Source organism: Salmo salar, chromosome ssa15 (genome assembly GCF_905237065.1).
Source record: "Salmo salar chromosome ssa15, Ssal_v3.1, whole genome shotgun sequence".
Taxonomy (NCBI): Eukaryota; Metazoa; Chordata; class Actinopteri; order Salmoniformes; family Salmonidae; genus Salmo; species Salmo salar.
In genome coordinates this window covers 24,221,676-24,247,096 of record NC_059456.1, presented here as the reverse complement: position 1 = coordinate 24,247,096, position 25,421 = coordinate 24,221,676, and the positions used below count along the sequence as shown (strand labels likewise).

The 25,421-nt window shown below is 42.4% G+C and overlaps 1 protein-coding gene across 5 annotated transcripts in view; it reads left to right on the top strand.

Annotated features, from left to right (window-relative positions):
• Positions 1–25,421, top strand: part of LOC106571102 (ryanodine receptor 3) — a 229,681-nt gene that overhangs the window by 97,161 nt on the left and 107,099 nt on the right. For all 5 annotated transcript variants that reach the window (XM_045695568.1, XM_045695569.1, XM_045695565.1 and 2 more), the window contains 14 exons: positions 7,200–7,303; positions 9,372–9,455; positions 11,150–11,309; positions 11,828–11,972; positions 12,356–12,561; positions 12,880–13,054; positions 14,347–14,555; positions 14,702–14,865; positions 15,061–15,261; positions 15,465–15,630; positions 18,042–18,128; positions 21,416–21,642; positions 23,571–23,783; positions 24,747–24,959. In XM_045695568.1, the coding sequence (XP_045551524.1) occupies positions 7,200–7,303; positions 9,372–9,455; positions 11,150–11,309; positions 11,828–11,972; positions 12,356–12,561; positions 12,880–13,054; positions 14,347–14,555; positions 14,702–14,865; positions 15,061–15,261; positions 15,465–15,630; positions 18,042–18,128; positions 21,416–21,642; positions 23,571–23,783; positions 24,747–24,959 (2,354 nt within the window). The remainder of the gene's footprint in view (positions 1–7,199; positions 7,304–9,371; positions 9,456–11,149; positions 11,310–11,827; positions 11,973–12,355; positions 12,562–12,879; positions 13,055–14,346; positions 14,556–14,701; positions 14,866–15,060; positions 15,262–15,464; positions 15,631–18,041; positions 18,129–21,415; positions 21,643–23,570; positions 23,784–24,746; positions 24,960–25,421) is intronic.

Genomic DNA, 25,421 nt, shown 5'->3' with positions numbered 1-25,421 from the left:
AGATACAAGTGTTATATTTAGGATTAAAGATAAACGTCTTGTTAATCCAGCTGCTGTGTCAGATTTCAAAAATGCTTTACGGCGAAAGCACACCATGTGATTATGTTAGGACAGCGCCTAGCCACAAAACACCATACAGACATTTTCCAGCCAACGAGAGGACTCACAAAAGTCAGAAATACCGATTAAATTAATCACTTACCTTTCATGATCTTCATCTGGTGGCACTCCCAGGACTCCATAATTACACAATAAATGTTAGTTTTGTTCGATAATGTCCCTCTTTATGTCCAAAAACCTCAGTTTTGTTGGTGCGTTTAGTTCAGTAATCCAAAGGCACAAAGAGCGCTCTCAACATCCAGACAAAAGTCAAAAAGGTACAATAAAAGTTTGTAGAAACATGTCAAACGATGTTTAAAATCAATCCTCAGGTTGTTTTTGTCATAAATAATCAATAACATTTCAACCGGACAAAAGCTTCGTCAATAGAATATGAGAAACAAAAAAGGCGCGCTCCCGATCACGAGCTGGACTCATGTCTGGAAATTTCCACTGTCCACTCATTGAAAGTGCTGTATCTCCCTCATTTTTCAGAGTAAAAGCCTGAAACAATGCATAAAGACTGGCCACATGTAGAAGAAGCCTCAGAGATCGTGAACTGGGTCCTAAGTCTTTGTATGGCTTTCAATGTAAAAACAGGCATTTCAAAATAAAAGCACTTCCTGGATGGATTTTCCTCAGGTTTTTGCCTGCCATATCAGTTCTGTTATACTCACAAACATTACTTTAACAGTTTTGGGAACTTTAGAGTGTTTTCTATCCAAATCTACCAATTATATGCATATCCTAGCTTCTGGGCCTGAGTAGCAGGCAGTTTAATTTGGGCACACTTTTCATCCAAAATTCCGAATGCTGCTCCCTACCCTAGTGAAGTTAAAGTATGGGGATTGGGGGGATATAGGTAGCACACATGAGGACATTTTTCGCTGTTGAGATAATTTCGTTATTAATATCGAGCCATATGTAAAATGTTCCGGTTTTGACTAATTTAATGGAGTGAGTTAGGTCTGCTCTATACCAAATTAGCATACCCCCTGAGTCCCTTCCCTGTTTCACACCTGGTAGTTTGGTGGATGGGACTACCAGCTCTCTGTAACCTAGAGGGCAACCAGTGGGTCCGTCTCCTTTATACCAAGTTTCTTGTAGGATGACAATGTCTGTATTTCTAATTTCTTTGATGAAGTCTGGGTTCCTGCTCTTTAGGCCACAGGCAGATGACCTCCAGGATGAGATAGTAAAAGCTTTGTGTTCCATTGTGTCTAGTGTTGTTTTTGTGTGGTTTAGGCCCTGACCATTACAGTAGGTGTAAGCAGAGCATGTTGAGCATCTGATACATACCTCTTAAGTCCCAGGATGGGGCTTGTTGGGGGGGTGCCTTAGTGGGGGTTGGGCCTGTTGCTCTGCTCACAGCCTGGGCATATGTGCGGCTGTCATGTTGAGGTCCTTGCTGCGGGGGGCATGGGGGGTGGGGGGGGGGCAGAAGGGGCATAGGTCTGATCTGGGGGGGTATAGGGTGTGGCCAGGGTTTGTTTGGGGTGGTCAGCTGGTTGGGGTGTGGCTGGTGAAGCTGTGGTCTGGGTGTAGGTCCTCTTGGTGTGGATTCTCTCGGTGCAAGTCTTGCTGGTCTGGGCGGGGTGTCTGTTGCTCTGTTGTTCCTGTGTGAGTTGCTCGGGCTGTGGTTGAGGGTGACTCTCTCTCCATCTCTCTCTCCATCTCTCTCTCTCTCTCCATCTCTCTCTCCATCTCTCTCTCTCTCTCTCTCTCTCTCCTTCCCTCCCATCCTCTCTAACTGCATCAGTTACAGTGGTTATTAGCAAGCTGAGAACACAATCTGAGAACACAAGCTGAGAACACAAGCTGTAGCTCTTTGTGCAGGAATGGTTATCAGAATCATTTCCTCCCAAGCCCTGGAATACGTTAATGAGAGAGATGGGGGGGGGTTGCCAAACAGAGAAACAGAAAGGGAGAGCCACACAAAGAAAGAGAGAGAGCCTTCCAAGAGCACGACAGCCCAAATTAATGATGCTGTGACTGAGGAGCCTCATTACTCAGGGGGCTTGGACCTTCTCATTCATTAAGGACAATATTTAGGAAGCATAGCTGTTCGCCTGGGTAATTTTAATTTAACAAGCCCTCATTAGCTCGACAGTGACATTGGTTTGTTTCCAAATGGCACCCTATCCCCTATTTAGTGCACCACTTTTGATTAGGGCACTGGTCAAAAGTTGTGCACTATGTAGGGAATAGGGTGCCATAGGGCTCTGGTCAAAAGGAGTGCACTATGTAGGGAATAGGGTGCCATAGGTCTCTGGTCAAAAGTTGTGCACTACATAGGGAATAGGGTGCCATAGGGCTCTGGTCAAATGTAGTGCACAATGTAGGGAATAGGGTGCCATTTGGGACGAAACCCGTGTTGGGGACAAGGGACAGATACTTGGCAGGATGATGAGAATATAATAAATGTGATGATACACTTAGAATTTGGTACATTTATCATCTCCGAGTAGAGCAGACTAGAGTACATCACCTTTCTGTTGGAATGATCTCCTCTGCAACCTCCTACCATCCTTTATTGTCAGCTGAAGCCAGATACACACACTCACTCACACACACACACACACACACCACACACACACACACACACACACACACACACACACACACACACACACACACACACACACACACACACACACACACACACACACACACACACACACACACACACACACACACACACACACATACTCACTCACCTTGGTTAGACATTCATACAGTAAAGCTGATAACTTCACTCTGCTCAGTTCCTCAATGGTTATTTGTATATGTATTTATTATGCAGCAATTACTCTTCCTGGTGTTTATTATGGATCCTCATTAGTTCCTGCCAAGGCAGCAGCTACTCTTCCTGGGGTTTATTATGGATCCTCATTAGTTCCTGCCAAGGCAGCAGCTACTCTTCCTGGGGTTTATTATGGAATCTCATTAGTTCCTGTCAAGGCAACAGCTACTCTTCCTGGGGTTTATTATGGTTCCCCATTAGTTCCTGCCAAGGCAGCAACTACTCTTCCTGGGGTCCAAACACATTAAGGCACTTACATCACACAAAACCCACAAAATAAAACAGTATCATATAAAAATCAAATCAAATATTATTTGTCACGTCACCTTACAGTGAATTTCTTACTTACAAGCCCTTAACCAACAATGCAGTTCAAGAAATATAGTTAAGAAAATATTTACTAAATAAACTAAAGTAAAACAAATCTAATCAATCAGAAAGTAACACAAGAAATGTATATAACAATAACGAGGCTATATACAGGGGGTACCGGTACCGATTCAATGTGTGGCGGTACAGGTTAGTCGAGGTAATTTGTAAAGTGACTATGCACAGATAATAAACAGCGAGTAGCAGCAGTGTAAAAACAAGGGGGGGGGTCAATGTAAGTAGTTTGGGTGGCCATTTGATTATTTGTTGAGCAGTCTTATGGCTTGGAGGTAGAAGCTGTTAAGGAGCCTTTTGGTCCTAGACTTGGCGTTCCGGTACCGCTTTCTGTTCGGTAGCAAAGAGAACAGTCTATGACTCGGGTGACTGGAGTCTTTGACAATTTTTTGGGACTACTTCTAACACTGCCTAGTATATAGGTCCTGGATGGCAGGAAGCTTGGCCCCAGTGATGTGCTGGGCCGTACGCACTACCCTCTGTAGCGGCTTACGGTCAGATGCCAAGCAGTTGCTATACCAGGCGGTAATGCAACTGGTCAGGATGCTCTCGATGGTGCAGCTGTAGAACTTTTTGAGGATCTGGCTACCCATGCTAAATCTTTTCAGTCTCCTGGGGGGGGGAAAGGTGTTGTCGTGCCCTCTTCACAACTGTCTTGGTGTGTTTGGACCATGATAGTTTGTTTGTGATGTGGACACCAAGGAACTTGAAACTCTTGACCCGATCCACTTCAGTCCAGTCGATTTTAATGGGGGCCCACCTTTTCCTATAGAACATTATTACACCACTACATATCTACAACACAAAATGTATAATGCCACCATACAACAATATTACAATGTATGTGTGTGTAGAGTGTGTTTGTGTGTCTGTACCTGTGTATGTGTCTCTTCAGAGTCCCAGCTGTTCCATAAGGTGTATTTTCATCTGCTTTTTAAATCTGCTTTTACTGCTTGCATCAATTGCCTGATGTGTAATAGAGTTCCATGTAGTCATGGCTCTATGTAGTACCGTGTGCTTCCCATAGTCTGTTCTGGACTTGGGGACTGTGAAGAGACCTCTTGTGGCATGTCTTGTGGGGTATGCATGGGTGTCTGAGCTGTGTGCTAGTAGTTTAAACCGACACAAAAACAAGTAGTGATGAAGTCGATCTCTCTTCCACTTTGAGCCATGAGAGATGGACATGCATATTATTAATGTTAGTTCTCCATGTACATTTAAGGGCCTGACGTGCTGCCCTGTTCTGAGCCAACTGCAATTTTCCTAAGTCCCTCTTTGTGGCACCTGACCACACGACTGAACAGTAGTCCTGGTGCGACAAACCTAAAGCCTGTAGGACCTGCCTTGTTGATGGTGCTGTTAAGAAGGCAGATAAGCTCTTTATTATGGACAGACCTCTCTTCATCTCAGCTACTGTTGATTCAACATGTTTTGACCATGCCAGTTTACAATCCAGGGTTACTCCAAGGTGTTTAGTCACCTCAACTTGCTCAATTACCACTTTATTCATTACAAGATTTAGTTGATATTCAGGATTTAGAAAATGATTTGTCCCAAATACAATGTTTTTCGTTTTTGAAATATTTAGGACTAACTTAATCTTTGCCACCCACTCTGAAACTAACTGCAGCTCTTTGTTAAGTGTTGCAGGGATTTCACTCGCTGTAGTAGCTGACGTGTATATTGCTGAGTCATCCGCATACATAGACACACCTGCTTTACTCATAGCTAGTGGCATGTCATTGGTAAAGATTTTAAAAAGTAAGGGGCCTAGACAGCTGCCCTGGGGAATGCCTGATTCTACCTGGATTATGTTGGAGAGGCTTCCATTAAAGAACACCCTCTGTGTTCTGTTAGACAGGTAACTCTTTATCTACAATATAGCAGGGGGTGTAAAGCCATCAGACATAAGTGGTTAGACAATCACACAGTAAAGTTCCAGACCTGTGGTCAAATAATATTCTTAATGGGCCAAAAGAATAGTCCCAAAACTTGAAACCCCACCCATCTGGCACTCCAGACCATAGAATTAGGAATTAGAATACTAGAATGGACATGAACCTTCTTATGATGGTATAAAGGTCAGACATTTTGGTCAGATAGTTGGTCAGCCATGGTTCACCAGTGCGGTGATAAGATATTGTGTAAAATAATGAATTTGAAGAATTTATCCACACTGTATGGATGTTAGCTAGCTAGCCAGCCAATTTTAGAGGAATGATTCCATTAATTTGTTAAATTAACTGCCAATATGCCAACATTTCATTCAAACAGTGCATTCAATCCACAGCCATACACTGGCTGAAATCAGTTGATGATAGGACTTAGACAAGTTGTAAATGCAACATGTACTGATATTGTATCATATAATAGCACTAAGGCTAAAAGTATTTGAATAATTTAAAATAGTACATGAACACAGGTCTGAGTGGCTCCTCTGCTACATTTAATAGATTCTCTCGTTTAATTACAAATAGACTGGCCCGTGGTAATTACAATTACACTGGCCCGTGGTAATTACAATTACACTGGCCCAAGGTAATTACAAATAGACTGGCCCGAGGTAATTACAAATACACTGGCCCAAGGTAATTATAATTACACTGGCCCAAGGTAATTACAATATGACTGGCCCAAGGTAATTACAAATACACTGGCCCGAGGTAATTACAATTACACTGGCCCGAGGTAATTACAATTAGACTGGCCCGAGGTAATTACAATTAGACTGGCCCGAGGTAATTACAATTAGACTGGCCCGAGGTAATTACAGTGACACTGACCCGAGGTAATTACAGTTACACTGGCCTGAGGTAATTACAATTAGACTGGCCCGAGGTAATTACAATTAGACTGGCCCGAGGTAATTACAATTAGACTGGCCCGAGGTAATTACAATTAGACTGGCCCGAGGTAATTACAATTAGACTGGCCCGAGGTAATTACAGTTACACTGACCCGAGGTAATTACAGTTACACTGGCCCGAGGTAATTACAATAGACTGGCCCGAGGTAATTACAATTAGACTGGCCCGAGGTAATTACACTTAGGCTGGCCCGAGGTAATTACACTTAGGCTGGCCCGAGGTAATTACACTTAGGCTGGCCCGAGGTAATTACACTTAGGCTGGCCCGAGGTAGTTACACTTAGGCTGGCCCGAGGTAATTACAATTTGACTGGCCCGAGGTAATTACAATTACACTGGCATGAGGTAATTACAATTAGACTGGCATGAGGTAATTACAATTAGACTGGCCCGAGGTAATTACAATTAGACTGGCCCGAGGTAATTACAATTAGAATGGCCCAAGGTAATTACAATTACACTGGCATGAGGTAATTACAATTAGACTGGCCCGAGGTAATTACAATTAGACTGGCATGAGGTAATTACAATTAGACTGGCCCGAGGTAATTACAATTAGACTGGCATGAGGTAATTACAATCAGACTGGCCCGAGGTAATTACAATTACACTGGCATGAGGTAATTACAATTAGACTGGCCCGAGGTAATTACAATTAGACTGGCCTGAGGTAATTACAATTAGACTGGCCTGAGGTAACCTAGCGAAATACACAGTGCAAATGTGTTGAAGTTTTATTTGAAAAATGCTGATTCAGTTAACAGGTTTGTTTGGAACTTCATTCTCCCATGTTGAACTATTGTATTCTACATTGTCAGTAACACATTTGATGGTGTATCGTGATTGGATCATTTAAGTTTCCATTTGTTACACATTACTCTCAGCACCCAGAGCTAATGTTTTATCTGTCACAACAGACTACTGTTTGGTAGACTAGCTACGCAGTGAATAATTTAAGTTTTTGTCAACCGGTCTGTCAACAGTTGCAAATCGGTTTGTGCATCCAGACGTGGACCATGCTAAATTGCCTCTCCTCTCTCCCTCAGGTTCGAGACGACAACAAGAGGCAGCACCCTTGCCTGGTGGATTTCACCAAGCTGCCTGAAACAGAGAGTAACTATAACCTGCAGATGTCTAGTGAAACTCTCAAGTGAGTAGCTAGGGCTCATATCGTAAACACATATACATACTGTATCTCATGACTCATTCCATCCAATTACACTGAAAAGAGTAGCCACCAACGACAACCAAACTGACATCTCAGTATCTCCAATAAAATTATCTACATCTTCCACACGCGGTGATTGATAGCCATGTTTGATTTAAGAGGATGTTTCATACTTGGCTAAGTAATTGACAGATAGGCTATTTCATTGAGGCTCTTCGTACCAGGAAGTGTCTTTAGAAGGAGTGCCTATGTGTTGACTCTGTGCATGGGGAAGATGGTGACTCACTGTTTAGGTGGAATACTGGGGCTCTGAGCTGAGAGCTTCTCAAGGGCTCTTTAAATCAATACTCCCCTAGTTTTACTCACTCAGGAGATCTAACTCATTAAATGCAACTAGCTACTTTAATATTGGCCTCATACAGCCCACATGCAGTTCATGTGAATCAGTATTTGGGGAATTCTTTACTAACTGAAAGGTGCAGCTGCAGCACTCACACATAAGCAATAGTAACATAGGCGGCGTGTGAGTTTCAAGTTTTTTGGGGGGAAAGCTAATTTTCACCATAAAAATACACCTTTATAATGAAGCATTACGTGCGTCATCGCATTTTTCAGACTTACATAAGAAGGCTTATTATTCATAATGTGATGAGTAGATTGGATCATCATAATTTAGGTTAATAATAAAAAGGCAATCACTATTCACCAAAAACAAAAGACATCGCTGAGCGTGTAGTGGCGTAGAGTAGACCTGTCGGCTATAGACTATATCAGATATGTTTCTGTCTGTCTTTGGACAGGTAAAAAATATGGCAATTCTATTACACTTTATAAGACTGGAGACATTAGCAGAATCTTATTTAATAGCCTACAGACAACAATTGCATGGTAGCCTACTCTGCTGTTACTGACAAACCAATGATTTGTATATACAGCGCCTTCGGGAAGTATTCAGACCCCTTGACTTTTTACACATTTTGTTACGTTACAGCCTTATTCTAAAATAGATTCAATACATTTTCCTCATCAATCTACCCACAATATCCCATAGTGACAAAGTGAAAACAGCTAATGATCACGCTTTCTGTTATACAGTAGTGGCCTATTTTGAATGATTGTATAGTAGTAGGCAAATTAGACTATATAATTTTGGCAATTTAATTCAGTTTACTTTAGGGGAAGCATATGAATAGTAAAGTTACTCATGTTGTTTTTTGTTTTGTGAATAGTTGTTTTTATTGCATCACATCAAAGACATTACTGTAACGGTTGTCGTCGGGAATAGAGGACCAAAACGCAGCAGGAATGTGGATGCTCATCTTGTTATTTATTTTAAATAAAGAGAACACCAAAATAACAAAACGAAGAACGCACGAACAACAAAACAGTCTTGTCAGGCTCACAGGCAAAACAAGAAACAATCTCCCACAACACCAAACAATTACCCATATATAGGACTCTCAATCAGAGGCAACGAGAAAGCACCTGCCTCCAATTGAGAGTCCAACCCCCCATCAACCTAAACATAGAAATACAACAAACCAGAAGGAACATAGAAATACAAAACATAGAACATAGACCAAAACCCGGAAATAATAAATCAAACACCCTACCACATAAATCACCACCCCGAACCACATAAACAAAATACCCTCTGCCACGTCCTGACCAAACTACAATAGCAAATAATCCCTAAACTGGTCAGGACGTGACAATTACAATCATTAAAACAAATACTTTTTCAAGTTACTGGTGCTGATCTCATGAAACGGTTACATAGTATATAAGTGGAATAGAATAGTGGCAGGTGAGTGCAGGTACTCTGCTGTGTCTTGGGTAATACACTTGGCCAGAGTGTCTGTCTGCTAGGGTCCCAAAAAATGGCTACATTTAAAAAACATGATGGAAAAATATAATAGAAGTTTTATTAGTCGTATGTACAGGATACACATGTTATACACTGTCCAATGAAATGCTTACTTGCAGGTAACAAAGCATGATAGTGAGGTTTTAACTCGTGTATTGCTGTCTCTTTCTGTCTGTGTGTCAGGACCCTGTTGGCACTGGGATGTCATGTGACACAGACTAACGTTAACGCTGAGGAAGATCTGAAGAAAGTCAAACTGCCCAAAGAGTAAGTCATGTTGTTTCTACTAGTGGATCTATCTATTGTAGCCGTGGGAGGTTGATTCTAAAACCCTGCAGGGGAGAAATGTACTCAGAGACTGTGACTTATTACTATTGCGATGACCAGTCATTAAAGCAATGTGAGAGAAACAATGATGAATTCATTAGGAAATCGGAGGGAGTCTGTCTTGTGGTTTGAGACACTTCAACTACAGCTCTACAGTTCTACAGCTCTACAGTTCTACATCTCTACAGTTCTACATCTCTACAGTTCTACATCTCTACAGTTCTACAGCTCTACAGTTCTACATCTCTACAGCTCTACAGTTCTACAGCTCTACAGTTCTACATCTCTATAGCTCTACAGTTCTACATCTCTACATCTCTATAGCTCTACAGTTCTACATCTCTATAGCTCTACAGTTCTACATCTCTACAGTTCTACATCTCTACAGTTCTACAGTTCTACATCTCTACAGCTCTACATCTCTACAGTTCTACAGTTCTACATCTCTACAGTTCTACATCTCTACATCTCTACAGTTCTACAGCTCTACAGCTCTACAGTTCTACATCTCTACAGTTCTACAGTTCTACAGTTCTACAGTTCTACAGCGCTACAGTCCAACAGCTCTACAGTTGTACAGCTCTACAGCTCTAAAGTTCGACATATCTACAGCTCTACAGTTCTACAGTTCTACAGCTCTACAGCTCTACAGCTCTAGAGCTCTACAGTTCTACAGCTCTACAGTTCTACATCTCTACAGCTCTACATCTCTACAGTTCTACAGTTCTACATCTCTACAGTTCTACATCTCTATAGCTCTACAGTTCTACATCTCTACAGTTCTACATCTCTACAGTTCTACAGCTCTACAGTTCTACATCTCTACAGCTCTACATCTCTACAGTTCTACAGTTCTACATCTCTACAGTTCTACATCTCTACAGTTCTACAGCTCTACAGCTCTACAGTTCTACATCTCTACAGTTCTACAGTTCTACAGTTCTACAGTTCTACAGCGCTACAGTCCAACAGCTCTACAGTTGTACAGCTCTACAGCTCTAAAGTTCTACATATCTACAGCTCTACAGTTCTACAGTTCTACAGCTCTACAGCTCTACAGCTCTAGAGCTCTACAGTTCTACAGCTCTACAGTTCTACATCTCTACAGCTCTACATCTCTACAGTTCTACAGTTCTACATCTCTACAGTTCTACATCTCTACATCTCCACAGTTCTACAGCTCTACAGTTCTACATCTCCACAGCTCTACAGTTCTACATCTCTACAGCTCTCTAGTTCTACTATTCTACGACTCTTCGGCTCTACAGCTCTATATCTCTACATCTCTACATCTCTACAGCTCTCTAGTTCTACAGTTCTCCAGCTCTACATCTCTACATCTCTACAGCTCTCTAGTTCTACAGTTCTCCAGCTCTACATCTCTACATCTCTGCAGCTCTCTAGTTCTACAGTTCTCCAGCTCTACATCTCTACAGCTCTACAGCTCTCTAGTTCTCCAGTTCTCCAGCTCTACATCTCTACAGCTCTACAGCTCTCTAGTTCTACAGTTCTCCAGCTCTACATCTCTACAGCTCTACAGCTCTCTAGTTCTACAGTTCTACGGCTCTACGGCTTTACAACTTGATATTTTCATCTGTGTGATGTCTAACAGGTATATGTTTTGATATTTTCAGCTATGTTATGTCTAACGGGTATAAGCCAACGCCACTGCAGCTTTCTGAGGTGAAACTGACGGCTGGTCAGGAGGTTCTGGTAGATAAACTGGCGGAGAACGCTCACAACGTGTGGGCCAAGGACAGGGTCAAACAAGGATGGACGTACGGCATCCAGCAGGTAACGTGCTCCCTCTCTCCCTTTATCTGTCAAATCTTAAGTACACAATCAATACAATTAAGCAATAAGGCCCGAGGGGGTGTGGTATATGGCCAAAATACCAGGGCTGTTCTTAGGCACGACATAACGCGGTGTGCCTGGATACAGCCCTTAGCCGTGGTATATTGGCCATATACCACAAGTTCCTGAGGTGTCTTATCGCTATTATAAACTGATTACCAACGTAATTAGAGCAGTAAAAATAAATGTTTTGACATACCCGTGGTATAATGTCTGATACACCACCCAGTTTATAAATAACATTATAAACCAATGTCTTTGTCCAATTCTTTAATCTACCAGACGTTTTGGAGTGTGATAGGCATCAGATTAACGGATGAGCTTTGACTGCATAAATCTTTTGCATTTATATGTCATTGAACACACCATTCTTGATAGTACACAACATTATTTAACAAGACAAAACCAGTCTAGTGAAGCAGAGGGGGTCTGGTCCATGTTGTTGTTTATCTATGTAGGATGTGAAGAGCAGGCGTAACCCTCGCCTGGTGCCTTACGCTCTGCTAGACGAGAGAACCAAGAAGTCTAACAGAGACAGTCTGAGGGAGGCCATCAGGACCCTGGTGGGATACGGCTATGACATCGACCCCCCAGACCAAGAGGGTGAGGACATTAGCAATTTAATGGTCAAATAACTGTAGTACTGAACTGTACAGTGCTGTAGTAGCGATCTAATTGTCATTTTACACTGATGTTACATTGTCGGAGCTATCATTAAAGACACTTTTCCAGTATCCTTCAACAAATTTTTTAGCAAGCAAACAGGTACATGTCTCCCTTACCTCACCCATAATATCAGATAACATCTTGCCACTGCCCACCTGAATAGTTAGTGTGGAGGCTAGATGGACTGCAATAGATATGGTCCTTCGAGACGGATTCAGTCAATCTTTCAGAGTACTAAGATATCTCTCTAGCTAGGCCCAACGATACTCTACAGTTGTCATCGTTTTGGCATGGGTTGAATGTCTCCTCTGTGTCCCCAGCCTGTCATATCGTGGAGAGGCAGAGCATTGAGACGATCCGGTTCTTTCGCGTAGAGCAGACGTATGCAGTGAAGACAGGGAAGTGGTACTTTGAGTTTGAGGCCCTGACCGGTGGGGACATGAGGGTTGGCTGGGCTAGACCAGGCTGTAGGTCAGACTTTGACCTGGGCATGGACGACCAGGCCTACGTCTTCGATGGATACAAGGTAAACAAACAACGCTTTTTAATTTTTAAATCCAGTTTTTTTTTTCTCATCTGTTTTTATCTTATCTTGACTCTATTTTGATATGGTTTGAAGTGTATTATCATGTGCGTATAGGTCTATCCTAACTACCCATCTACCTAACTCATTCTGCATTCAGCAATGGTATATTGTTTCCAAACAAGCCAACAACAAGTTGGCTAAATCAGAAAGAAATGGCATGCCATGCACCTAGGCAAATGATTGTACACTTGATCAACTTTCCGTTTCCAGGGTGGTTATTACATTAGGGTTAGCAATACGTGTTGTTTGTTCCCCCAGGGTCGTCGTATGCACATGGGCGCACGTTTCTTCGGGCAGTCATGGAACAAAGGAGACGTGGTGGGCTGCATGATCAACATGGAGGACAAGTCTATGGTCTTCACCCTCAACGGAGAACTAATCATCACTAACAAGGGATCCGAGCTCTGCTTCGTCGACTTCGAGACAGAGGATGGTGAGTTTATCTTTATCCTTTCTCAGTCTCTTGTTGGAAAACTGTAGTCTGTAGTGGGTACCCTATGGTGTCCTGTGTGGCTCAGTTGGTAGAGCATGGTGCTTGCAACACGCAGGGTTTCAGGTTTGATTCCCACAGGGTACTAATATGATAATGTACACTACCGTTCAAAAGTTTGAAATAACCTTCATTTCTCAGAACAAGAATAGACTGACGAGTTTCATAAGAAAGTGCTTTGTTTCTGGCCATTTTGAGCCTGTAATCGAACCCACAAATGCTGATGCTCCAGATACTCAACTAGTATAAAGAAGGCCAGTTTTATTGCTTCTTTAATCAGAACAACAGTTTTCAACTGTGCTAACATAATTTGCGAAGGGTTTTCTAATGATCAATTAGCCTTTTAAATTAATCAACTTGGATTAGCTAACACAACGTGCCATTGGAACACAGGAGTGATGGTTGCTGATAATGGGCCTCTGTACACCTATGTAGATATTCCATAAAAAATCTGCCATTTCCAGCTACAATAGTAATTTACAACATTAACAATGTCTACACTGTATTTCTGATCAATTTGATGTTATTTTAATGGACAAAAAATGAGCTTTTCTTTCAAAAACAAGGAGATTTCTAAGTGACCCCAAACTTTTGAACGGTAGGTTATGTAAGTCGCCCTGGATAAGAGTGTCTGCTACAGTGTTAATGTCTCCTTTTCTCTCTAGAAAGATCAGAGGAGGTTCATCCTTCCTTAGCTAACTTTATGTACTGGTTTATACATATAGTACATTTGCTTTGCATCATGTAATGCATTGCTATTTATTCAGATGTATTTATGTATTCAAGATGTGCTTCACCAGAAATGTTCTCTTCAGGTTTGGATCTCTTAGAGATTGGAGACGCAGAGCTTTAAAAACATACAGCTAAACATAAAGCAGCAAAGCATTGGGGAAATCAGTCATTGAATTAGCCTGCAAATGAACCTGTTGTTGTTGGAAGACAAGCACAATCACTCAGTGTAAATCATATCGATTGTCGACTTCCAAATTACGCTTTTTCTCCAATGGGAAGTGCAGTGTAACTGAGTGCTTTGCAAGTAATGGGTATTTTTGCACCCACTGGTGGAATGGAGTTAATTGCTTTTGGGTTGTGGTTTAAGACTAGTTCCTTTCCAGACTCATACGTTACATTTTTACCTCTGACCTCTCCCCTCTCCAGGCTTCATCCAGTGTGTTGTTTTGCCAAGTCCTAGAATGACCTTATAACTTCTAACCTCTGACCTCTCCCCTCTCCAGGCTTCATCCCAGTGTGTTGTCTGGCCCAGTCTGAGATTGGCCGTATGAACCTGGGGAAGGACGCCAGCACCTTTAAGTACTACACCATGTGTGGCCTGCAGGAGGGCTTCGAACCCTTCGCTGTCAACATGAACCGTGAGGTCACCATGTGGTTCAGCAAACGCCTGCCTACCTTCGTCAACATCCCTAAGGACCACAACCACATCGAGGTACCGTTTTAGTATTAAGGGGCCTGGTTACGAGGGGCCTAATGTTGAGCAATATCCACTAAAGGCTGACATCTTAAAGGAAATTGTTCTATTCCTGGTTCTGAGTGCTAATCATTCTCCTCTCCATCTGATTGTACTGGCCCCAGGTGACAAGGATAGATGGGACAGTGGACAATCCGCCGTGTCTGAAGGTGACCCACAAGACATTTGGGACCCAGCAGAGCAACAGTGACATGCTGTACTGCAGACTGAGCATGCCTGTAGAGCTCCACGTTCCTCATGTCAGTGCTGACGAGTCTCAGAAACTCAGGTCAGAAACAATATAGAAACACTGAGGTAGAAACACACATATTGCTTTCAACCAAGGCTTTAGATATTCCATTTTTACTATTGGAAGACAATAAACATCAGCCAATCAATATAATCATATTTTATACATTAATTTAATGTGACGCGGAACATGATAAGTTAACGCTGATCTTACCTGGTGATTTTCCTTTTGCAGTCAGCCCCCAAAGGAAGATGGTTATGGCAGCATCACAACATACTATCACTCAGTGAGAGTGTTTGCTGGCCAGGACCCGGCGTCAGTGTGGATTGGCTGGGTAACCCCTGACTACCATTACCATAGCAAACACTTCAGCCTCAACAAGACACGCACGGTTACCGTAACCCTGGGAGACGAGAGGGGACGAGTCCACGAGAGGCAAGTTCTAGCTTTTTTGCTGACATTTAACTGAAGTGTTGACGTCATTCATTCATTCATTCACATACTCCCTCACTCACTCACTCACTCACTCACTCACTCACTCACTTGATCACTCACATAGTCACTCTCTTGATCACTCATGATCATTCACTCTGTCCCTCCCCGTTTTAACTCTCTCCCACCCTGTCTGTCCATTCCAGTGTTCGGAGGAGTAACTGCTACATGGTGTGTGCTGGAGATGTTGTCGGCTCCTCCCACTCCTCATCCCGGTCTAACATCGACCTGGAGATTGGCTGTTTCGTTGACCTAGCAACAGGCTTTCTCTCCTTCACAGCCAATGGCAAGGAGCTGGCCACAACCTACGAGGTAAACCTAATACATTCAATATATACTGTAGATTACATTACAGAAGGTAGACCTACTGCTTTCACCATATAGATTACAGTACAGTAGGTAGGCCTACTGCATTCACCATATAGATTACAGTACAGTAGGTAGGCCTAGTCTACTGCATCCAGTACAGTACAGAAGGTAGACCTACTTCATTCACCATATAGATTACAATACAGAAGGTAGACCTACTGCATTCACCATATTGATTACAGTACAGCAGGTAGGCCTACTGCATTCACCATGTACAGTACAGTAGGTAGTACTACTGCATTCACCATTTACAGTACAACAGGTAGGTCTACTGCATTCACCATTTACAGTACAGTAGGTAGTACTACTGCATTCACCATTTACAGTACAGCAGGGAGGCCTACTGCATTCACCATTTACAGTACAGTAGGTAGTACTACTGCATTCACCATTTACAGTACAGCAGAGAGGCCTACTGCATTCACTATTTACAGTACAACAGGTAGGTCTACTGCATTCACCATTTACAGTACAGTAGGTAGTACTACTGCATTCACCATTTACAGTACAGCAGGGAGGCCTACTGCATTCACCATTTACAGTACAGTAGGTAGTACTACTGCATTCACCATTTACAGTACTACGTCAGAGGTCTCTTTTCTCTCTCTCTCTCTCTCTCTCTCTCTCTCTCCCTCTGTCTCTCTGTCTGATGGCTGCCTGGCATTGATACACTGTGAGCTACATTGTCTGGCCCCATGTCCAAGTCTCCTCTACATCCATAATGGCACCCTATTCCCTATATAGTACACTATTTTTGACCCAAATGTCACCCTATTCTCTATATAGTGCACTACTAGTCAGAAGTAGTGCACTATAAAGTGAATAGGGTGCCATTTGGGATGCAGACTCTCTGTCTGATGCCTGGCTTTGATACACTGTGTGATTGTCTGATAGGCATCAGAGGGGCAGTTTAAAAGACTACTAAATCCATCGGCTGTCTGAATGCAGGCCAAGATGACCCAAACGTCAGTGATCTTTAACTCGACTCCAAAAGCGAGAGCTGTGCCTGTTTTCTCTTCAATTCAGACCACAAGAGGCAGATGAGTTGTGACGGCTGTGTAGTAACTACATGGTTCCACTTGAGAGGGCATACAGACACAGCAAGGTAGTGTGGAGAGACAGAATTACCATATAGATGAAGTTATACTTAGAATGCTGAGCGTTCCACCTTGAGTATTTAGAGGGTTCTAGAACTCAACGGTGAAAATTCCACAAGCGTCAATCCCTGAAGTATTGTTGGTGATGTGTTATGGATGCTGAGCAGGTTACTAGCACGGACATTGAATCATATCAAGTGTTATCAAGTGCAACTCAATTTTCGTAACCATGCCTTTAGAGTTGAGGATGTGTGATTGACTCTAAGCAGGTGGTTGAGTTGCTGTCCTTATGTCCTGTATGTCTAGGTGGTTGAGTTGCTGTCCTTATGTCCTGTATGTCTAGGTGGTTGAGTTGCTGTCCTTATGTCCTGCATGTCTAGGTGGTTGAGTTGCTGTCCTTATGTCCTGTATGTCTAGGTGGTTGAGTTGCTGTCCTTATGTCCTGTATGTCTAGGTGGTTGAGTTGCTGTCCTTATGTCCTGTATGTCTAGGTGGTTGAGTTGCTGTCCTTATGTCCTGTATGTCTAGGTGGTTGATTTGCTGTCCTTATGTCCTGTATGTCTAGGTGGTTGAGTTGCTGTCCTTATGTCCTGTATGTCTAGGTGGTTGAGTTGCTGTCCTTATGTCCTGTATGTCTAGGTGGTTGAGTTGCTGTCCTTATGTCCTGTATGTCTAGGTGGTTGAGTTGCTGTCCTTATGTCCTGTATGTCTAGGTGGTTGAGTTGCTGTCCTTATGTCCTGTATGTCTAGGTGGTTGAGTTGCTGTCCTTATGTCCTGTATGTCTAGGTGGTTGAGTTGCTGTCCTTATGTCCTGTATGTCTAGGTGGTTGAGTTGCTGTCCTTATGTCCTGTATGTCTAGGTGGTTGAGTTGCTGTCCTTATGTCCTGTATGTCTAGGTGGTTGAGTTGCTGTCCTTATGTCCTGTATGTCTAGGTGGTTGAGTTGCTGTCCTTATGTCCTGTATGTCTAGGTGGTTGAGTTGCTGTCCTTATGTCCTGTATGTCTAGGTGGTTGAGTTGCTGTCCTTATGTCCTGTATGTCTAGGTGGTTGAGTTGCTGTCCTTATGTCCTGTATGTCTAGGTGGTTGAGTTGCTGTCCTTATGTCCTGTATGTCTAGGTGGTTGAGTTGCTGTCCTTATGTCCTGTATGTCTAGGTGGTTGAGTTATTGTAATGATTTTGTGTTTATTGTTCTGTGTCTATAAGCTGTTACTGTTCTTCGGGTAATGATTGTGTATATATTCTTGTGTGTCTAGTTGGAGTCCAACAGCAAGCTGTTCCCTGCTGTGTTTGTGCGTCCCACCAGCACCAACCTCTTCCAGTTTGAGTTTGTCAAGATCAAGGTTAGTGTCCCCCAGTCTACAACTATATCCAGTCTACAACTATAACCAGTCTACTACTATAGCCAGTCTACAACTATAGCCAGTCTACAACTATAACCAGTCTGCTACTATAACCAGTCTACTACTATAACCAGTCTACTACTATAACCAGTCTACTACTATAGCCAGTCTGCTACTATAACCAGTCTACTACTATAACCAGTCTGCTACTATAACCAGTCTACTACTATAACCAATCTACAACTATAACCAGTCTACTACTATAACCAGTCTGCTACTATAACCAGTCTGCTACTATAACCAGTCAACTACTATAACCAGTCTACAACTATAACCAGTCTACTACTATAACCAGTCTACAACTATAACCAGTCTACTACTATAACCAGTCTACAACTATAACCAGTCTGCTACTATAACCAGTCTGCTACTATAACCAGTCTGCTACTATAACCAGTCTACAACTATATCTAGTCTACAACTATAACCAGTCTACAACTATAACCAGTCTACTACTATAACCAGTCAACTACTATAACCAGTCTACTACTATAGCCAGTCTACTACTATAATCAGTCTACTACTATAACCAGTCTACAACTATAACCAGTCTACAACTATAACCAGTCTACTACTATAACCAGTCTGCTACTATAACCAGTCTGCTACTATAACCAGTCTACTACTATAACCAGTCTACTACTATAACCAGTCTACAACTATAACCAGTCTACAACTATAACCAGTCTACTACTATAACCAGTCTACTACTATATCCAGTCTACAACTATAACCAGTCTACTACTATAACCAGTCTACTACTATAACCAGTCTACTACTATAACCAGTCTACAACTATAGCCAGTCTGCTACTATAACCAGTCTACTACTATAACCAGTCTACAACTATAACCAGTCTGCTACTATAACCAGTCTACTACTATATCCAGTCTACAACTATAACCAGTCTACTACTATAACCAGTCTACAACTATAGCCAGTCTGCTACTATAACCAGTCTACTACTATAACCAGTCTACTACTATATCCAGTCTACAACTATAACCAGTCTACTACTATAACCAGTCTGCTACTATAACCAGTCTACAACTATAACCAGTCTACTACTATAACCAGTCTACAACTATAACCAGCCTGCTACTATAGCCAGTCTGCTACTATAACCAGTCTACTACTATAACCAGTCTACTACTATAACCAGTCTACTACTATAGCCAGTCTACTACTATATCCAGTCTACAACTATAACCAGTCTACTACTATAACCAGTCTACTACTATAACCAGTCTACTACTATAGCCAGTCTACAACTATAGCCAGTCTACTACTATAACCAGTCTACTACTATAACCAGTCTACTACTATATCTAGTCTACAACTATAACCAGTCTACAACTATAGCCAGTCTACTACTATAACCAGTCTACTACTATAACCAGTCTACAACTATAACCAGTCTACTACTATAACCAGTCTACTACTATAACCAGTCTACTACTATAACCAGTCTACTACTATAACCAGTCTACTACTATAACCAGTCAACTACTATAACCAGTCTACTACTATAACCAGTCTACTACTATAGCCAGTCTACTACTATAACCAGTCTACTACTATAACCAGTCAACTACTATAACCAGTCTACTACTATAACCAGTCTACTACTATAGCCAGTCTACTACTATAACCAGTCTACTACTATAACCAGTCAACTACTATAACCAGTCTACTACTATAACCAATCTACTACTATAACCAGTCTACTACTATAACCAGTCTACTACTATAACCAATCTACTACTATAACCAGTCTACTACTATAACCAGTCTACTACTATAGCCAGTCTACTACTATAACCAGTCTACTACTATAACCAGTCTACTACTATAACCAGTCTACTACTATAACCAGTCAACTACTATAACCAGTCTACTACTATATCCAGTCTACTACTATAACCAGTCTACTACTATAACCAGTCTACTACTATAACCAGTCTACTACTATAGCCAGTCTACTACTATAACCAGTCTACTACTATAACCAGTCTACTACTATAACCAGTCTACTACTATAACCAGTCTACTACTATAACCAGTCTACTACTATAGCCAGTCTGCTACTATAACCAGTCTACTACTATAACCAGTCTACTACTATAACCAGTCTACTACTATAGCCAGTCTACTACTATAACCAGTCTACTACTATAACCAGTCTACTACTATAACCAGTCTACTACTATAACCAGTCTACTACTGGGGGATGTAACTGATGTAAATCTTTCCTATTACTGTTAAATGTCCAATGCAGCTGTTTTTATCTCAATATCAATCATTTCTCGGTAACAATTAAGAACCTTACTGTGATTGTATTCAATTAAAATTGCCAAAAAGAAACAAAAAAAGCTTCTTAGCAAAGAGCAATTTCTCAAGCAAGAATTTTGCTAGGACTTAAAATGAACTGTTTATGACAGAGAGGTTTGGAACTATCTTTCTTATTGGTCTATAAAATAATTTACAGCCAAAACTCCATCCTACAAAAACAGGTTGAAATTCCCATGCAGTCTTTTCAAACAGCTCTTACACTAAAATGGTATCATCAATGTTTTCACAGTATTATTCCAACCTCATTGTGTGGAAATATATATAAAACACTGAGAAAATCAAATTTTTGACTGAACTGGGCCTTTAACATGATTTCTCTCCTTCCCTCCCTCTTTTCTCCCTCCCTCCCTCCCTCCCTCCCTCCCTCCCTCCCTCCCTCCCTCCCTCCCTCCCTCCCTCTTTTCTCTTTCTCTTTCTCTCTCTCTCTCTCTCTCTCTCTCTCTCTCTCTCTCTCTCTCTCTCTCTCTCACTCTCCTTCCTTCCCTCCCTTGTCTCTCTCTCTCTCTCTCCTTCCCTCCTTCCTTCCTTCCTTCCTTCCCTCTCTCTCTCTCTCTCTCTCTCTCTCTCTCTCTCTCCTTCCTTCCCTCCCTCCCTCCCTCCCTCCCTCCCTCCCTCCCTCCCTCCCTCCCTCCCTCCCTCCCTCCCTCCCTCCCTCCCTCCCTCCCTCCCTCTTTTCTCTCCCTCTCTCCTTCCCTCCCTCCCTCCCTCCTTTCTCTCTCTCTCTTTCTCCCTCCCTCCCTCCCTCCCTCCCTCCCTCCCTCCCTCCCTCCCTCCCTCCCTCCCTCCTTTCTCTCTCTCTCTCTTTCTCCCTCCCTCCCTCCCTCCCTCCCTCCCTCCCTCCCTCCCTCCCTCCCTCCCTCCCTCCCTCTCCCCAGGACGCCATGCCCCTGTCGTCAGCCATCTTTAAGAGTGAGCAGCGTAACCCTGTACCCCAGTGTCCACCACGTCTGGACGTTCAGACCATCGTAGCGGTGCTGTGGAGCCGTATGCCCAACACCTTCCTCACCGTTGAGACCGCCAGGGTCTCAGAGAGACACGGCTGGGTGGTGCAGTGTCTGGAGCCACTGCAGATGATGGCTGTTCATATACCTGAGGAAAACAGGTGGCTGATGCGCTCACTCTATCTGAAATCAATACCCAGCCTCTTCGCCTAGGCCCTATAGTAGACCTGCTACCTCATCAGTGGTTCAGTAGGCATACTACATTATCAATAATAATCATCATCATAATCAATGTTTCAGTAGACCTACCACCTCTGATCAATGTTTTCAGTTTCACACTTCTCATGGATTTGAAAGGATTATATGGAGTAATAATATCAAATCAAATCAAATGTATTTATATAGCCCTTTGTACATCAGCTGATATCTCAAAGTGCTGTACAGAAACCCAGCCTAAAACCCCAAACAGCAAGCAATGCATGTGAAAGAAGCACGGTGGCTAGGAAAAACTCCCTAGGAAAAACTCCTTAGAAAGGCCAAAAACCTAGGAAGAAACCTAGAGAGGAACCAGGCTATGAGGGGTGGCCAGTCCTCTTCTGGCTGTGACGGGTGGATATTATAACAGAACATGGTCAAGATGTTAAAATGTTCATAAATGACCAGCATGGTCAAATAATAATAATCATAGTAGTTGTCGAGGGTGCAACAAGCACGTCCGGTGAACAGGTCAGGGTTCCATAGCCGCAGGCAGAACAGTTGAAACTGGAGCAGCAGCACGGCCAGGTGGACTGGGGACAGCAAGGAGTCATCATGCCAGGTAGTCCTGAGGCATGGTCCTAGGGCTCAGGTCCTCCGAGAGAAAGAAAGAAAGAGAGAAAGAGAGAATTAGAGAGAGCATATTTAAATTCACACAGGACAGCGGATAAGACAAGAGAAATACTCCAGATGTAACAGACTGACCCTAGCCCCCCGACACATAAACTACTGCAGCATAAATACTGGAGGCTGAGACAGGAGGGATCAGGAGACACTGTGGCCCCATCTGATGAAACCCCCGGACAGGGCCAAACAGGCAGGATATAAACCCCACCCACTTTGCCAAAGCACAGCCCCCACACCACTAGAGGGATGTCTCCAACCACCAACTTACCTTCCTAAGACAAGGCCGAGTATAGCCCACAAAGATCTCCGCCACGGCACAACCCAAGGGGGGGGGGCACCAACCCAGACAGGAAGACCACGTCAGTGACTCAGCCCACTCAAGTGACGCACCCCTCCCATGGACGGCATGGAAGAACACCAGTACGCCAGTGACTCAGCCCCTGTAATAGGGTTAGAGGCAGAGAATCCCAGTGGAAAGAGGGGAACCGGCAAGGCAGAGACAGCAAGGGCGGTTCGTTGCTCCAGCCTTTCCGTTCACCTTCACACTCCTGGGCCAGACTAAACTTAATCATAGGACCTACTGAAGAGATAAGTCTTCAGTAAAGACTTAAAGGTTGAGACTGAGTCTGCGTCTCTCACATGGGTAGGCAGACCATTCCATAAAAATGGAGCTCTATAGGAGAAAGCCCTACCTCCAGCCGTTTGCTTAGAAATTCTAGGGACAATTAGGAGGCCTGCGTCTTGTGACCGTAGCGTACGTGTAGGTATGTACGGCAGGACCAAATCGGAAAGATAGGTAGGAGCAAGCCCATGTAATGCTTTGTAGGTTAGCAGTAAAACCTTGAAATCAGCCCTTGCCTTAACAGGAAGCCAGTGTAGGGAGGCTAGCACTGGAGTAATATGATCAAATTTTTTGGTTCTAGTCAGGATTCTAGCAGCCGTATTTAGCACTAACTGAAGTTTATTTAGTGCTTTATCCGGGTAGCCGGAAAGTAGAGCATTGCAGTAGTCCAGCCTAGAAGTATATAATAAAATCTTGCTCATGTATCCATCTGCTGGGCTAGGTGGAGTTTACAAAAAAATACAACATCTTAAACCCATGTATTGCTTAGCAACACTGTGTCTTTGCTATCCTTTCTCTCTCTCTCTCTCTCCCTCCTCCCCCCTCTTCCTCCCTTATCCATCCCTCCCCTTCCACTCCCCTCAGGTGTCTGGACATCCTGGAGCTGTCGGAGGTAGAGAGTCTGAGGAAGTTCCACTACCACACCCTGAAGCTCTACTGTGCCCTCTGCGCATTGGGCAACACCCGCGTGGCGCACGCCCTCTGCTCCCATCTCGACCAATCGCAGCTGCTTTACACCATCGACAACCAATACCTGTCCGGCATGCTGAGAGAGGGCTTCTATAATGTTCTTATGAGGTGGGTGATGAGTTCATTAGTTGGTGGATGAGTGGTCTTTATAATGAACAGGGTGTTTACGCACTTGGAAAATAAGTATCTTATTGAAATCTATTATTATGCTGATAATTGATTGGTTGATTGATTGGTTGATTGACTGACTGTTTAATTGATTGATTGATGGATTGATATATTGATTGATTGGTTGGTTGATATATTGATTGATTGATTGATTGATTGATTGATTGATTGATTGATTGATTGATTGATTGATTGATTGGTTGGTTGGTTGATATATTGATTGATTGATTGATTGGTTGATATATTGATTGATTGATTGATTGATTGGTTGATATATTGATTGATTGGTTGGTTGGTTGGTTGATTGATTGATTGATTGATTGATTGGTTGATATATTGATTGGTTGGTTGGTTGATATATTGATTGATTGATTGGTTGATATATTGATTGGTTGGTTGGTTGATATATTGATATATTGGTTGGTTGATATATTGATTGGTTGGTTGGTTGATATATTGATTGATTGATTGGTTGATATATTGATTGATTGATTGATTGATTGATTGATTGGTTGATATATTGATTGATTGATTGATTGATTGATTGATTGATTGATTGATTGATTGATTGGTTGGTTGGTTGATTGATTGATTGATTGATTGATTGATTGATTGATTGATTGATTGATTGAGTGATTGATTGGTTGATATATTGGTTGATATATTGATATATTGATTGATTGATTTATTGATTGGTTGATATATTGATTGGTTGGTTGGTTGATATATTGATTGGTTGGTTGGTTGATATATTGATTGATTGATTTATTGATTTATTGATTGGTTGATATATTGATTGGTTGGTTGGTTAATATATTGATTGATTGATTGATTGGTTGATATATTGATTGATTGGTTGATTGATTGGTTGATTGATTGGTTGATTGATGTACCTACCACCAGCATCCACCTGGAGACAGCGAAGGAGGCACGTCTGATGATGAACAACGAGTTTATTATCCCCGTGACCGATGAGACGCGCTCCATCAAGCTGTTCCCTGACGAGTCCAAGAGACACTCTCTACCCGGGGTAGACCTCAGCACCTCTCTGAAACCACGCCTCAACTTCTCCCCTCTCTCCTTCATCACCACCAAGAAACAGCAGCACCTCTACAGGTCAGGGTTTTACTACTTGAACTTTTTTATCAAGCTGTAAAGCTTTTAGACTTCGGTTGAGATACTATTTGAAATCATTTCAAATGCTTCATCTAGCCTTGATTGAGCTTGCCTGGTTTAATGGACCAATAAAATAGTCACAAAATTGTAAACCCCGCTCATCTGGCACTTTAGACAGGCTAGAGCAAACGCTCAAAGTCAGTTAAAGATTTCAAATAGTTGGTTAAAGATTTCAAATAGTCGGTTAAAAAATGTAAAATAGTCGGTTAAGGATTTTAAATAGTCGGTTAAAGATTTCAAATAGTCGGTTAAAGATTTCAAATAGTCGGTTAAAAATGTCAAATCTTTGAACCCAGCTCTGCTACAGGTCTAGTTTTTTACTACTTTAACTTTAAATGTTTATAGTAATTGTATTATGTTATACTTATAACTCCTTGGCTATGACAAATGCACTATAAAATA